The sequence below is a fragment of the Myotis nattereri genome, assembly GCF_964212035.1.
Source record: "Myotis nattereri genome assembly, chromosome: 3".
In the NCBI taxonomy this organism is placed as follows: Eukaryota; Metazoa; Chordata; class Mammalia; order Chiroptera; family Vespertilionidae; genus Myotis; species Myotis nattereri.
Window position 1 is genome coordinate 2,727,728 of NC_138077.1, and position 14,267 is coordinate 2,741,994.

General features: G+C 60.3%; 1 protein-coding gene across 3 annotated transcripts in view; it reads right to left on the reverse strand.

Annotated features, from left to right (window-relative positions):
- RUNX1 (RUNX family transcription factor 1) overlaps window positions 1–14,267 on the reverse strand; it is a gene marked incomplete at its 5' end in the record, with an annotated part of 192,518 nt that overhangs the window by 53,841 nt on the left and 124,410 nt on the right. For all 3 annotated transcript variants that reach the window (XM_081087562.1, XM_081087561.1, XM_081087560.1), the window contains one exon: window positions 6,450–6,554. In XM_081087562.1, coding sequence (XP_080943688.1) covers window positions 6,450–6,554 — 105 coding nt within the window. The remainder of the gene's footprint in view (window positions 1–6,449; window positions 6,555–14,267) is intronic.

The window sequence follows — 14,267 nt, forward strand, 5'->3', positions numbered from 1 at the left end:
GGTGTGGCACTGGGTGGTTGAGCATCGACCTATGAACCAGGAGGTCACGGTTCGATTCCCCGTGAGGGCACATCCCCGGGTTGTGGGCTTGATCCCCAGTGTTGGGCGTGCAGGAGGCAGCCGATCCATGAGTCTCTCTCATCATTGATGTTTTTTTCTCTCTCTCTTCCTCTCCCTTCCTCTCTGAAATCAATAAAAGTATGTTTAAAAAAAAGATACACTTCAAGCAAAGTGACAATGACCGATGGTTAAATCCAAGATTACAGACCCATGAAGTCGCCTGGCCTTCCGCTGGCCGTTCAGGAACACATGACACAAACATCCCTCGCACGGCCTCCGCGGAGACTCGCCAAAGGGGCCTGGACTGCTCACTGGTGGCCACCTGTCGCACGACTCCTGCAGCCGGCACGGGCAGAAGGGGTGTGTGCCATGCACCCCCCGTCAGGTCCCCACGGATGCCCGGCCGCCCACGTGGACCCCGCAGGGACAGACACGGAACCGCATCGAACGTGTGACGGCGTGGCTGCCTCCTGCCCCAGGGAACACGCGATCCCTTCCCGTCAGCACAAACGCGACCGCTGCCAAGGCTGCGGGCTCTGCTTTCTCCGAGGAAACGGCACTTAAAGCAGAACCGTATCGACAAACTCTCCGCATCAGACGTTTCTGAAACAAACTTCAGTCGGTAGCTCGGGGAGGAGCTGGTGCGGTTCCCAAAGGCAGACGGCGCCTGCGGGTCCCGCGTCTGGCTGCCCTGGCACTGCCGCTGCCTGACCCCGTGACCTTGGCGAGGGCCTCCATCCCCCCGGCTCAGCCTCCCCGCCTGCTCTGGCGAAGGCTGCATGAGCGCCTGTGCCAGGGCGGGGAGCGGTGCTGGGCAAACAGCATGGGGCTGCCATTATTATCAGGAGTTCTCATGATTAAGAGAAAATAGCTTGGTGAAAAAACTGGGATACTTGTCTTCAGTTGAGACAAACTTGCCCTCTACCTTGTACAGGTCCCGTGTCCCCGCCGCGCATCTAGGATGGGCTTGCTATGTGCACTCAGAAGCGTCGAAGAAAACGGCCTTCGCTGCTGCTGAATCTCAACGCAGCCCTTCGCAAAGCGAGTGAGTGATGGGCACCAGGCCTTCAGGCGGATGATCTGGACAGTAACTCCCTATTTAAAAACGACGTTGGCTGGCCTAACACCAGGGCCGCGGGACACAGCATATCCCAGCGCCCCAGCCATTACCCGGCCCCGGGCTCCCAGCGCCGTGGCTGTGACCGGCTCCTTCCACCCCAGGGCAGACGTCACCCCAGAAATGGCCAATGTTTGTTTTATTAACCTTTTCCGTTTTTAATTGGGTTACACAGTGTTCCAGATGTAACAGACTCCTGGCTAGACAGGTGACGGCTCATGACATCAGCATGACCGTCTACACCCCACAGCACGGGGACGCCCCCACCCCCCGCCACGGGGTCAAAGAGGCGCCAACGGCTCGTCCTCCTCACCCTCTGCTCAGCAAAACATCCTCCCGCTCAGGACCGAGCTGAGGCGCACATTCAAGTCCTCTCGCGGAGCATCTGCCCATCAACACGACTGTATTGCAGGCACACGGGCTGAATGACAGACGCATGGACCACGCCAGAGGTTTTAATGAGGTCCTACAAACATAAGACATAAGCCCGGCCGGCGTGGCTCAGTGGTTGAGCGTGGACCTATGAACCAGGAGGTCACAGTTCAATTCCCGGTCAGGACACATGCCCAGGTTGCGGGCTAGATCCTCAGTGGGGGACGCACAGGAGGCAGCCGATCCATGATTCTCTCATCATTGATGTTTCTCTCTCTCTCCCTCTCCCTTCCTCTCTGAAATCAATAAAAAAAAAATATACTAAAAAAAAAAAACACACACCAAAAAACTATTTGACTTGGCCATGCCAGGCCATTCTACAAGAATTACCCAGAACCCCCAGCACCATAATGAGGAGGACATTGGGGGTCTTGTAATCATAGACGTGACGCTGTCTGGGCCTCCTGATCTACAAGCAGGGACCGCTCAGCACCACATCCGAGGTGACTGTGAATCAGCCACAATGTCCCAGACACAGAGCAACCTACGTGCCTCTCGATGGGTGGATGGGTGGATGGGTGGATGGATGAAGAAAAGGCAGTGATGAGTGTGTGTGTGTGTGTGTGTGTGTGTGAGTGAGTGTGTGTGTGTGTGAGAGTGTATGTGTGTGTGTGTATGAGTATGTGTGTATGTGTGTGTGTATGTGTGTGTGTGTGTGTGTGAGTGTATGAGTGAGTATGCAAGTGTGTATGAATGTGTGAGTGTATGTGTGTGAATGTGTATATGTGAGTGTGTATGGGTGTGTGAGTATATGTGTGAGTATGCGAGTGTGTATGAGTGTGTGAGTGTATCTGTGTGTGTGTGAGTGTATGAGTGAGTATGCAAGTGTGTATGAATGTGTGAGTGTATGTGTGTGAATGTGTATATGTGAGTGTGTATGGGTGTGTGAGTATATGTGTGAGTGTGTATGTGAGTGTGTATGAGTGTGTGTGTGTATGAGTGTGTGAGTGTATGTGTGTGTGTGAGTGTGTGTGAGTGTATGTGTGTGAATGTGTATATGTGAGTGTGTATGTGTGTGTGAGTATATGTGTGAGTGTGTATGTGAGTGTGTATGAGTGTGTGTGTATGTGTGTGTGTGTATGAGTGAGTATGCGAGTGTATGAGTGTGTGAGTGTATGTGTGTTTGTGTATGTGAGTCTGTATGAGTGTGTGAGTGTGTATGGGTGTGTGAGCATATGTGTGAGTGTGTGTGAGTGGAGTGTGTGTATGAGTGTGTGAGTGTGTGTGAGTGTGTGTGTGTGTGTGTGAGTGTGTGAGTGTGTGTGAGTGTGTGTGTGAGTGTATGTGTGAGTGTGTGAGTGTGTGTATGAGTGTGTGAGTGTATGTGTGAGTGTGTGAGTGTGTGTATGTGTGTATGAGTGTGTGAGTATGAATCGCACACAGTGGGGTATTAGCCAGGAGAAAGAAGGGAATCCTGCTATTTGCCAGGACACGGATGCGCCTCGAGGGCATTGTGCTGAGTGAGATGGTCCGACAGGCAGAGCAGCGCTGTGTGGCCTCACTGTGGAACCTGAAGAACGGAGCTCGGAGGCACAGGGAAGACCGGGGCTGCCGGGGGAGGGCGGGGGCGGAAATGAGTGGAACTGGTCACAGGGTACACACTTCCGGCTAGAAGAGGAGTAAGCCCTGGGCTGTGATGTACGGACGTGACTCTAGTGAACAGCGTGTGTTCAGTGTATGCGTGACAGCTGCCAGAGAGGAGCTCTGAGAGCTCTCACCACACACACACGCACACACACACATACACACGTGGATGCACACACTCGTACACACATGCGCACATGCACACACCCACACATGCGCACACACGCACACATATACACACACGTGGATGCACACACTCGTACACACATGCACACACATACACACCCACACACGCACGCACATGCACACACACATATACACACACGTGGATGCACACACTCGTTCACACATGCACATGTGTACACACCCACACATGTGTGCGCGCGCACACACATACACACGTGGATGCACACACTCGTACACACATGCACACACCCACACATGCGCGCACATGCACACACATACACACACGTGGATGCACACACTCGTACACACATGCACACACGTACACACGCACACACGCACACATATACACACACGTGGATGCACACACTCGTACACACATGCGCACGTGTACACACCCACACATGCACACATACACACGTGCATGCACACGCACACGCACACACACACACTCACTGAGCTGTGTGAGGCGATGGTGTGCTGACCGACTTCCTGTGATAAGCATGTCACAACATAAACGTGTACGCGGATCCTTTAGGAGACTTTAAACTTACACACCATGTCGCTGACATCCCAATAAAGCTGCAAAACTTGTTAACTTTCTCTTAAAAAAAAAAATAGCGGTGAGCAGAGCTTCATCAAAAAGAAGAACTTCCCACCGGACCCGAGGCGGGCAGACACAGCAGGAAAACCGCACGCGACGAGCAGCCACGGCCACCCCCCCCCCCCCCCGGCCCCTCACAGCTGAGAGGACAGCAGCGTCCGGCCCCGGGCTGCCTCTGCCTTTTCCCAGAACCGCTGGGGAAACTGAGGCTGTGTCCCTGCACGGAGAACACCTCTTTATGTCCGGCACATACGTGCTCATTTAACTCTCACTTCCAGGAAAGTCGCCACACACAGGCGCCTCTCCGGGGGCCCCTTCGGCCAGCCCCGCGCCCTCGGCCACACTGGCTGCTCCTGGAGGGAGAGGCCAGGGAGGCGAGTGGACGGCAGACCCCGGCCGCCACCCCCCGCTTCCCCCGCGGCGGGCTCTGAGGAGGCCCCGCACCGTCCGTCTCCAACCACCTCTCAGGGCCTTGGAGGTGACAGCAGACACTAGCGAGGGGCACCCCACCCTTGGTGATGGACAGGAGGGCAGAGGGCGGGGTCTGTCGAGGGGCCACGTGGTGTGAGCTCTCTCCTCCAGGCAGGCCGCCACTGGGCTGCTCGCTTCCGTCCGCCTGTAGAGACAGACTCGACAGCCCCCGAGTGAGGCCCCCTAGGAGCGCATCCCACTCAGCGTCCAGTCCTCCCCGCCCTCTGCCCCCGGGCCCTCTGCCCCCGGGCCCACCTGCCCCCAGCCCCTCTGCTCCCCCCCCCTACCCCCGCCCCCGGCCCCGGCCTTGCTGTCAGGTAGCCCGGCTCCTCTCTGCTCCGGCAGAGCTCCCGTCCCGCTCCGTGTAAAGCAGGTCACTGCTCGTCCTGGCTTCGCCATTCCCACTTGGGAACCCTCCCGTGCCCCCGGGCACCCCGGGGTTGGGTGGTCACTGGCAGTCCCTGCTTTTCACACAGGAACTGGAATAGGATGTCACCAAGCCCGGTTTCCTGGGTCCGGGCAGGGCCAGAGAAAGCTGCTGGGGAGAGAAGCTCAGATGGGAGGGAGCCCGGGAGGGTGGCACGTGGAACCGAGGGGGCCGTGGACGAACACCGTGTCCCGGGGGCCGTCCTGGTGGGGGCCGTTTTCTGAGGGGCTCTTCCCACTCCAGCACCGGGGAAGCTGAGGCAGGCCCTGGATGGTTCTAGCAGGGGACCAGCCGGCCAGGAGGCTGTGGCCGGGACCACGGGACAGACGGCCACAGGTGCTCTGAGCAAGGGTGACACGCAGGGAGCCACGCCCAGGGCGGCCACACGGCTCCCCCACAACAAAAGTCCTCAGAGGGTCTGGCCTGAGCGACGCCAGGGAGATGCAGGCGGGTGGGGGGCTCTCCAGGGCTCCCCGCCTCCCCCCCCCCCGTCCCTTCCCTGCCAGGCGCTCACGACCCCATTCAATCGCACACAGAAGCGCTCAGTAGAATCCCTGTTCTGCAGATGAGGAACCCGAGGGTCGGGGGGCTCCGTGACCTGCTGGCGGTGTAAGTGCCTGGACCAGCACCCCCCCTGTTTGCCCCCAGAACTCAGGCTCCTTATCTCTGCGCCTCAGAGCCCGGCCTCCCTGCAGCTCAGCCTCCAGGACCAGGAAGCCCTGGTGCTGAATGTCCCCCCTGAGCAGAGAGATGAGTTTCCGCCGGGGACCCCGATACTGTGAGGCACCCGGACTGGGCGGGGCCCCAGGCAGCGCCACAGATCTGGATGGGGAGCCCCGCCTCCACCCGGGAAGGGTGCGGCTTGGAAAAGAGTGTTACTCCCGTGTTTACCCCAAGATAGTCATTAAGTCACCAGCAAGACATCCCTCTGCAGACTAAACAACCCACTCCTTCTAAAAGCTCTCCTCATAGGAGCTGTTTTTTCGGTGCCATCTTTCTATATTTACCGGTTTCTCCCCTCCCCAACCCCAAAGCATCCTCCTACCCTCCCTTTCTCTATTTTAAACAATCCTGTAATAAGATTTCCATCTGTGCCACCCAAAGAAAACGGTCATTTTCATGGTTTCCTTCCCCAGCCTTCACAAACGAATACAAAGACAGCTCGGATGGGATCAGGCCCTTGTGGTCCACTCTGACCCCAGGCCTTTTCTCGGCCGCCCCTGTGCCTGTCCATGTCCATTCACTATTTGTCTCTGATCCTGTCGGACTCCATGTATTGAGGGACTCGTGCTTCCTCTCCCGCAGCCCGACATGGTTCTGACATGCGTCTGAGTCAGCCTCGCCCCCTCTGCCCTCTGAGGACGTTTCAGAGAGAGCTCAGAGGCTGCCTCGGAGAGAGACAGCGTCAGAGTACAATTCCTCCCCCTGCAGGGGCCCGGCACGCATCCCCGCTGGCAGAGGCTGTAGCCACATCTGAGCGACGCCAGTGGGACCCAAGGACTCGAGGACACTGTCCCTGGCGCCCGAGCGTGCCCGCCGGGGGGCGTGCCAGCCCCGAGGGGCCCACTTACTTCGGGGTTCCCGGGGCCCATCCACGGTGATCTTGATGGCGCGGTGGTAAGTGGCGACCTGCGGCGGGTTTGTGAAGACGGTGATCGTCAGCGTGAAGCTCTTCCCTGCGGACAGAAGAGCAGGAGGATGAGCTGCGGCCGGCACCCACCTGCCGCGGGACGGACCGCGGACGTACCCGCCCTCGAACCCCAAGGTGCAGGGCTTCAGCGCCGCCACGGCTTTCTCCCCCCGCCCTGGAGTGGGGCTTTGCTGAAGGTCTGAGCCGCTCCCTATGGTGACAGTGGGGCACTGTGCACAGCGACAGCGCAAACGCTGCAACACTTCACACAGAGGCAGCGCTTAATCCCCCATGAACAACACAGGATGGAGAGAGGTCGGGTCTGTTTTCTTTCCAGTCGAGACCCCAGGGGATGCGGGATGGGGTGGCCAGCTACCCACTCCTTCCCCACCCCCGCCTCCACTTTTTATAAATCAGGGCAAACGCGGGGAAAAGACCCCCAATCTGCCTTCAACTCTAGGGCTGCCTGTACCTCTAGGGTTCGGAGAGATGGAACCCCTAAGACTGAGGACAGGCTACATTAAAAGAGTCTCTGTATTTCAGAAATACCCAATGCTGGCTGGTCTTAAATCGTTTGCTTCAATGCTGGATGTTGTTAGAGACGCTCATGGAATTGGCCAAACAAGACTTAGAGTCAACACTCGGGCTCCGGAAACGCAGCGGACAGATGGGGGAGACGCAGTAGGTTCCGGAAACAAGTCCATGCCGTGCATTTCCCTCCGACACGTCACTCACACTGGGGGCCTCAGTGCCCCCACCTGGGAGATGGGTACGCAGGTCCCTGGTAGAGTTACTATGAGTCAAACCATCCAAACTGAGTGTGCCGCACTCACTGTTATTACTTCTTTTTCTCTGTTTCCCACACCCGGACCCTACGGTTTGACTAAGCGTGATGGTCAGGCCTCCTAGGAACGCCCGCATGACAGCCTTTCTCCTTAATCGTGTAGCATGAAACGGAACCAAAAGAAATGAAGACAAAACATGCCACCTATTCCCCCACCTGCTCCCCAAACACTTCAAACCCAAACCGTCTTCCTCCCCGAGTGAGAGAGCAGTGTCCTCGCTGCTCCGCCGCCCGACAGAAAAGGCCCAGGACACGCCCATGAAAGGATCGTTGGCCACGGCAGCCGGTGAGGCCTGATCGTGCAAAACCCCACCCAGCCACGGGCTGGTGCTCCGTCTATTTAAAGCCGATGAGAGCCAAGGTCAGGGCTGGCCGCTCTGGCAGGCGGGGCGCGGGGTCACGGAGGGCCAGAGCCCCGGAGGCACCCCGAGGCGCCACCCCGCCCCCCGCCGCTCCCTCCCCATCAGCCGCCTTCCCTGCTGGGACCGGGAGGACCCGTGGCCGCAGGCACTCGCTGTCCTCAGGACACCCTTCTGATGGGTGGCACCAGGCGACGGCCGGGGTTGGTTTCTTCCCCAGCGTGGAGCTGCGTGGAGGGACGGAAGGAGCCCAGTGGGGGGCCCGCGGTGGAGGCTGCGCCCAGAGCGGCTGCCATCTCGCTCTCGGTGTGTGGCTTTCGAAGAAGCGGCCAGAGGAGCAAAGGCAGCTGCCGCCCTGGGCGCAGCCCAGCCCCCGTGCCCTCTGGGCATCTCGGCCGGTCTGTCCCTCTCCGTCCACCACCAGTTACCGCCTCCAGCATCCAGACGGATCCCACAGCCCGGTCTTCTCACGACCACCCCCTCCCGCAGCCAGAACCCCACCTCCCAGTGCCTCTCGGAAGCCACAGCGGGCGTTTCTGCTCTGGGCCTTTCTCCCTCCGCCACTCCACCCCGCCAGGCCTCCTGCTGCCGCCAGGCCTCCTGCCACCGCCAGGCCTCCTGCTGCCGCCAGGCCTCCTGCCACCGCCAGGCCTCCTGCCGCCGCCAGGCCTCCTGCCACTGCCAGGCCTCCTGCCACTGCCAGGCCTCCTGCCGCCGCCAGGCCTCCTGCCGCCGCCAGGCCTCCTGCCACTGCCAGGCCTCCTGCTGCCGCCCCGCCTCAGTCTCCCTGGCGGGAAGGCGGCGCCATCACCCATCCCAGGTGTGCGGCTCGATGACCAGCTTGCTCTGCGGCTGTGACGTCGTCACTGAGATCCATTAGGATGTCGGACTGAACGGGGTTGTGGCTGTACAGGCCGGAGGGGGTGTCCTATTCTACACCCCAGGGCCCCCTCACAGGAAGGTGGAGGGTAGAACTGGGGGGAGGTGAAATGAGTGAATAGGAGTAAAACATTAAAGCTGTATCCGGTGCATGGCTGTCAAAGGGGTGTGCGTGTGCATGTGTATGAGTGTGTGTGTGAGTGTGTGTGAGTGTGTGTGTGAATGTGTGTGTGAATGTGCATGTGTATATGCATGTGTGAGTATGAGTGTGTGTGTGTGTATGTGTGAGAATGTGTGTGTGTCAAAGAGGTGTGCATGTGCATATGTGAATATGAGTGTGTGTGAGTGTGTGAATGTGCATGTATGTATGCATGTGTATGTGTGTATGAGTGTGTGAGTGTGAGTGTGTGTGTGAATGTGCGTGTGTGACTATGAGTGTGTGTGTATGTGTGAGAATGTGTGTGTGTGAGAATGTGTGTTAATGTGTGTGTATGAGTGTGTGTGTATGTGTGTGAGTGTGTGTGTGTGAGTATGTGTGTGTGTATGTGTGAGAATGTGTATGAGTGTGTGTGTGTGAGTGTGTGTGTGTGTGTGTGAGTGTGTGTGTGTATGTGTGAGAATGTGTGTGAGTGTGTGAGTGTGTGTGAGTGTGTGAGTGTGAGTGTGAAATGAAAAAGACAGGACCTGGAGACACAGCAGTGCAGAGTGGCACTGCCCAGTGACAGCAGTGTGTGTGGCGGGGGCAGGAGTGGGGGGCTCTTTCTTCAGGGGCATCAGGAGCTCGTGCACAAATGGGTGCCTCTCCAGACCTCCAGCTCCGGGACACACACCATGTCCCGACCTACTGTGCCTCCGCCCTCCAGGGGTGGCCCTTGGTGCCCGTCTCCCGTGCAGGTGGGCGCGTGCCCTGTGCACCTCCGCCACCTGCAACCTCAGCCCTGAGTCCGTGACGATGCCGCTGTCTCCCAGGCCTGCTGTAGCAAACGGCCCCACACCAGCAGCCCAGATGCCGGGAATGCATCTCTGGTCTCAGGCCAGGGGTCCAAGATCAAGGTGCGGCAGAGCCGTGCCTCCTGGGAGCCTCCGGAAGCACCTGCCGGCCTGGCCTTGCCCGGCGTCTGGTGGCCGCTGGCAGCCCTGACGTGGCTTGGCCTCCAGAACCTGGGTCCAGCCTCTGCCTCCATCACCCGTGGCCTCCTCCCGTGTCTTCTCTCTCCAAACCCCGATGCACCCAAACGGCTCCCGACAGTATCCACAGGCCCGGATTCTAGGTCAGAAGAGCGTCCTCCGGAGCCGGAGTCAGCGCCTCCGGTGAGCCACAGACCGGCCGACTTCATCCCGAGTGACATTCAACCAACGCGAGTGCTTGCGGCCTCGCTGCTCACAATTAAAGCTCTATTCCTGATGCCCATCGTTTCACGTGCAGGCGCAGGAAAGGCCTGCCCGGCAGAAGCGACTGGGTGGGGCGCCTGGGCCTGGGACAGGGTCCGAGAGGTGGCGCGGCCCTGGGCACCCCTCCCGCGGGCTCCTGCTGACAGCTCCGCCGGGACGCCGGCCTGTGGCCTCCCAGACGGAGGTGCCGACTGGCGACACTGGGTCACAGGTGTGGCGACCCTGTTCCACTTCGGGAAAGCTGCCTCCTCTTCCCACCTTCTTCCGAAAGGGACAATCGGGACAGTCAGCCGAGGGCGCGCCGACCCACGCCGCGGCTCCGGGACCAGGGCCCGCGCTCTCCCCGCCCCGCCCGCCCGCCGTCACGGACACGCCCGCCTTGGCCGGCACCTGCAGACAGACGGCGGCTGTGGCCCGGAGCGCATGTGTGTGCGCCAGATTCCCTCATCCTGTGACCTATGGGCCTGGTATTTGAAGTGCGTGGGCGTGGAGTGTGAACGGCGCTCAAGTGTTTTTCTCAGGCAGCCGTAGCCAGGCCGGGAAGAAGCCAGGGCAGGGCACGGGGAGCAGATCTGTGACACCCCTGCCCTCCCCCCCGCGGCCCCCTCCCCCCGCCATGGGCTCTGCAGGGGCGGGAGACAGGGCTGTGGCTGCGGGGGAGTGAACGTGAGTCCCTGCGGAGAGGCTCAGGGATCCCCTGGCTGTGGCTTTGGCCTCAGGAGAGGAGCAGAGGCCGAGGCCGGAGCACGGGTGGCCCTGAGCTGCTGCTGCAAGGCTCAGCTCCCGGGGCCACGCTGCGGGTCGCAGGCGCCCTGCGTGGGCATTCCCAGACGAGGGAGCCAGGAAGGGGTCCACGGGACCCCCCTCTCACCCCCGGCCAGGGCGGTGGGGTGCCCGGAGGAATACACCGGGCAGCACACACAGGAGGCCTGAGTAAGAGGGGGAAGAGATGGTGGGGACGGCGGGGGAGACGGCGTCATGACTGTGACCCGGGGCAGCGGGAGCAGGAGCCGGCTCTGTCACGGCCTGGAGGAAGGCCGGGGCTGCGAGCGAGCGAGCTGTGTGGCCTCGGGCAGGTTGCCTAACCTCCCTGGGCCCTTGGCTTTGTCATCTGTGAAATGGGGAGTCCTTCCCTCTCGGTGTTGTGCAAGTTCAATGGAACCCTGAACAGCAATATCAACTTAATGATCACAAAAGACGGAGCCACATGATCCCGCCAGCCCACGGCTGCGGGCGGTCCCGTGTGGAGGGGCTGGGGTCGGGGGCGAGGTGTGCATCAGGGCTCTGCAGGGCGGCAGGACGGAGCCCAAGACCCGCCAGGAAAACTACGCTGTCTACTGACCTTGAAGTTCAAGTTCGCTCCTGCCCCACCAGCTGGCGACCTTTGCAAGGCACAGCTGTGACTGGCTGCCGGGCTCTCTGAACCAGCCAGGCCCACGCTCCCCACGGGACCTGTGTCACCCCCTCAGCGCCGTGTGGGCAAGCAGACGCCGGGGCGGAATACCGACGGTTTATTCCGTGGGGAAGAAGGTCCCGGCGAACGTTCCCGGACGCTGGCTGCCCCACAACTCCAAGGCCCTGGGGCCATGACCTCCTGCAGCCACTGTGGTCGCATACAGCCACTTCCCCGCCTCGGCTGGGCCGCAGTGGCTAGACCTCAGGACGGTGGCAAATGTGCTCCCTGGTCCCCAAGGGCCGAGGGAGGCGAGAGGATTAGAAGGTAAGAAGGCCACTCTAGCCCTGGCCGGTGTGGCTCAGTGAATAGAACGGCCTGTGGACTGAAGGGTCCTGGGTTCGATTCTCATCAGGGGCATGTACCTCGGTGGCAGGCTCCTCCCCGTCCTGGGCCCTGGTTGGGGCTCCTGTAGGAGGCAGCTGATCGATGTGTCTCTCTCACACGGATGGTTCTCTCTGTCTTTCCCTCCCTTCTACGCTCTCTAAAAATCAATGGAAAAGCCCTAACTGGTTTGGCTCAGTGGATAGAGCGTCGGCCTGCAGACTGAAGGGTCCTGGGTTCGATTCCGGTCAAGGGCATGTACCTTGGTTGCAGGCACATCCCCAGTAGGGGGTGTGCAGGAGGCAGCTGATCAATGTTTCTCTCTCATCAATGTTTCTAGCTCTCTATCCCTTCCCCTTCCTCTCTGTAAAAATCAATAAAATATATTTTTAAAAAATTGAGGAAAAAAATATCCTCAGGTGAAGATTGAAAAGAAAAAGAAAAAAAAAAAGAAGGCGCCGTCAGGTCATTTCTTGCTCAGGAGCTCAATGACAGGTAGGCGACTGCGCCCACCATGGCCACACCCTCCTCACCAGTGTGTCCGAGGGGCCGCCCTCTCACTCCATCCTCTGCTATTGTCCCCCCCCACCCCCCCGGCCTGGATCCAGGCCAGCCCATCACCTGGGCCGCCCCAGAGCCACTGGGCGGCTTCTGTCACCCTCCTTGGGGCTGGTCTGGGTCCTAGCCACCTCCTCCTTTTCGGGCAGTTTCCACGGGATGTGAAACTTGCCCGTGGTCACGCGAGGGAAGGCTGTCTTCACGGGGACCAATGGCCCAGGGGTCTCGCAGCTGGTGAACCCCAATCTCAGCGCTGCCCTCCCTCGCGCCCCCTGCAGGAAGGCTGTGGAAACCCCAAGACCGCGAGGAAGGAAAGTCAGAGGAAGAACAGCAGCTTTGCAGAGCCCAGGACGGCGGTGGCCGCTCGAATGTTGCTCTTCGTGGTTCCGGAAACCCCGAGAGATTCTGAAACGCCGCAGGGAGATCCCGCCTGTTCCTACACATGGCGCCGGGTCTCATTCTGATCACGGATAACCAAGTATTAACATCAGTGTGCCCTCCGCTTCCGGGAGAAAGCTGAACTTGGGGTATTTTTCACGAAATACTTTTAATGTATAGTTCTCGCTTTTCCACCGGAACAGCCTAACCGCCCACAGTCATGCGTCTGCCCCCCTCCATGTCCTGACCCAGCACTCCCCGCGATGTTGGAGGGGGGAGCTCTGCCACTAGTCACCTGGGGGTTTCTGAATGGGGTACGAATCCTGCCGGTTGCACGGGATTTCCTGGCTTCTCTGCACTGAAGTTAATCCACGTGTGTGTTTGCAGATGCTCTATCCACCCGCGTCCGCACGGGCAGACGCAGACAGGAGGGAGGCCCAAGCCACGGGCAGAGGGACGGCCCCCCGAGCCCACTGGGTGCCCGGTGCTGAACATACACACCTCCGTCTCCGTAAACACAGCGCTTGTTTGGAAGGATGGGTTGGTTGGAAAATAGCCGTTTTCCTCAGAGAGAACCAGAAACATGCCGAGCGTGTTCTCCGGAGACGGTCCGTAAAGGTGAGACGTCTGAGGGCAGGATAGCATTTTATTCTCTGCACCTTCTGATCCGCGGCCAGGAGACAGTTACATGGATCCACGAACTATTCTGTCAACCCCCAGTGGACGGGCTCCTAACGACTGATTTCCTCCCCCTGAAGGCGCGGCTCTCCCTGCTCCGCTCAGGTGGGGCTGGCCTCCCAGAGGGGGGACGGCGGGCCTCCCAGAGGGGTGACAGTGGGCCTCCCAGAGGGGTGACGGCGGGCCTCCCAGAGGGGGGACGGCGGGCCTCCCAGAGGGGTGACGGCGGGCCTCCCAGAGGGGTGACGGCCGGCCTCCCAGAGGGGGGACGGTGGGCCTCCCAGAGGGGTGACGGCGGGCCTCCCAGAGGGGTGACGGCGGGCCTCCCAGAGGGGGGACGGCGGGCCTCCCAGAGGGGTGACGGCGGGCCTCCCAGAGGGGTGACGGCCGGCCTCACAGAGGGGGGATGGTGGGCCTCCCAGAGGGGTGACGGCGGGCCTCCCAGAGGGGTGACGGCGGGCCTCCCAGAGGGGGGACGGCGGGCCTCCCAGAGGGGTGACGGCGGGCCTCCCAGAGGGGTGATGGCCGGCCTCCCAGAGGGGGGACGGCGGGCCTCCCAGAGGGGGTGACGCCGGGCCTCCCAGAGGGGGGACGGCAGGCCATGCGCTGAGCCCCGAGCCCCGTGCTTCCTGCGACTCTCACCTCCTCTCTCCAGATTCATGGCTCCTGTCATGTCTTCCTATTTTGTTTGGTATCACAGGTCTGAGCGTCTTGGGTGAGGAACCACGTTTTAATCCTTTAAGTGCAAACACCCCCAAGACAGTGAACTCACCACCTCTTCAGGCCGAGCCCATGCCCCGGGGCGCTATGCTTCCTGGGTGGTGTGCCCAGATGGGCATCCAGGCACCTCCCAGGGCTGACCCCGTCCTCACCCTGACCCTGCTGTGCCTGCAG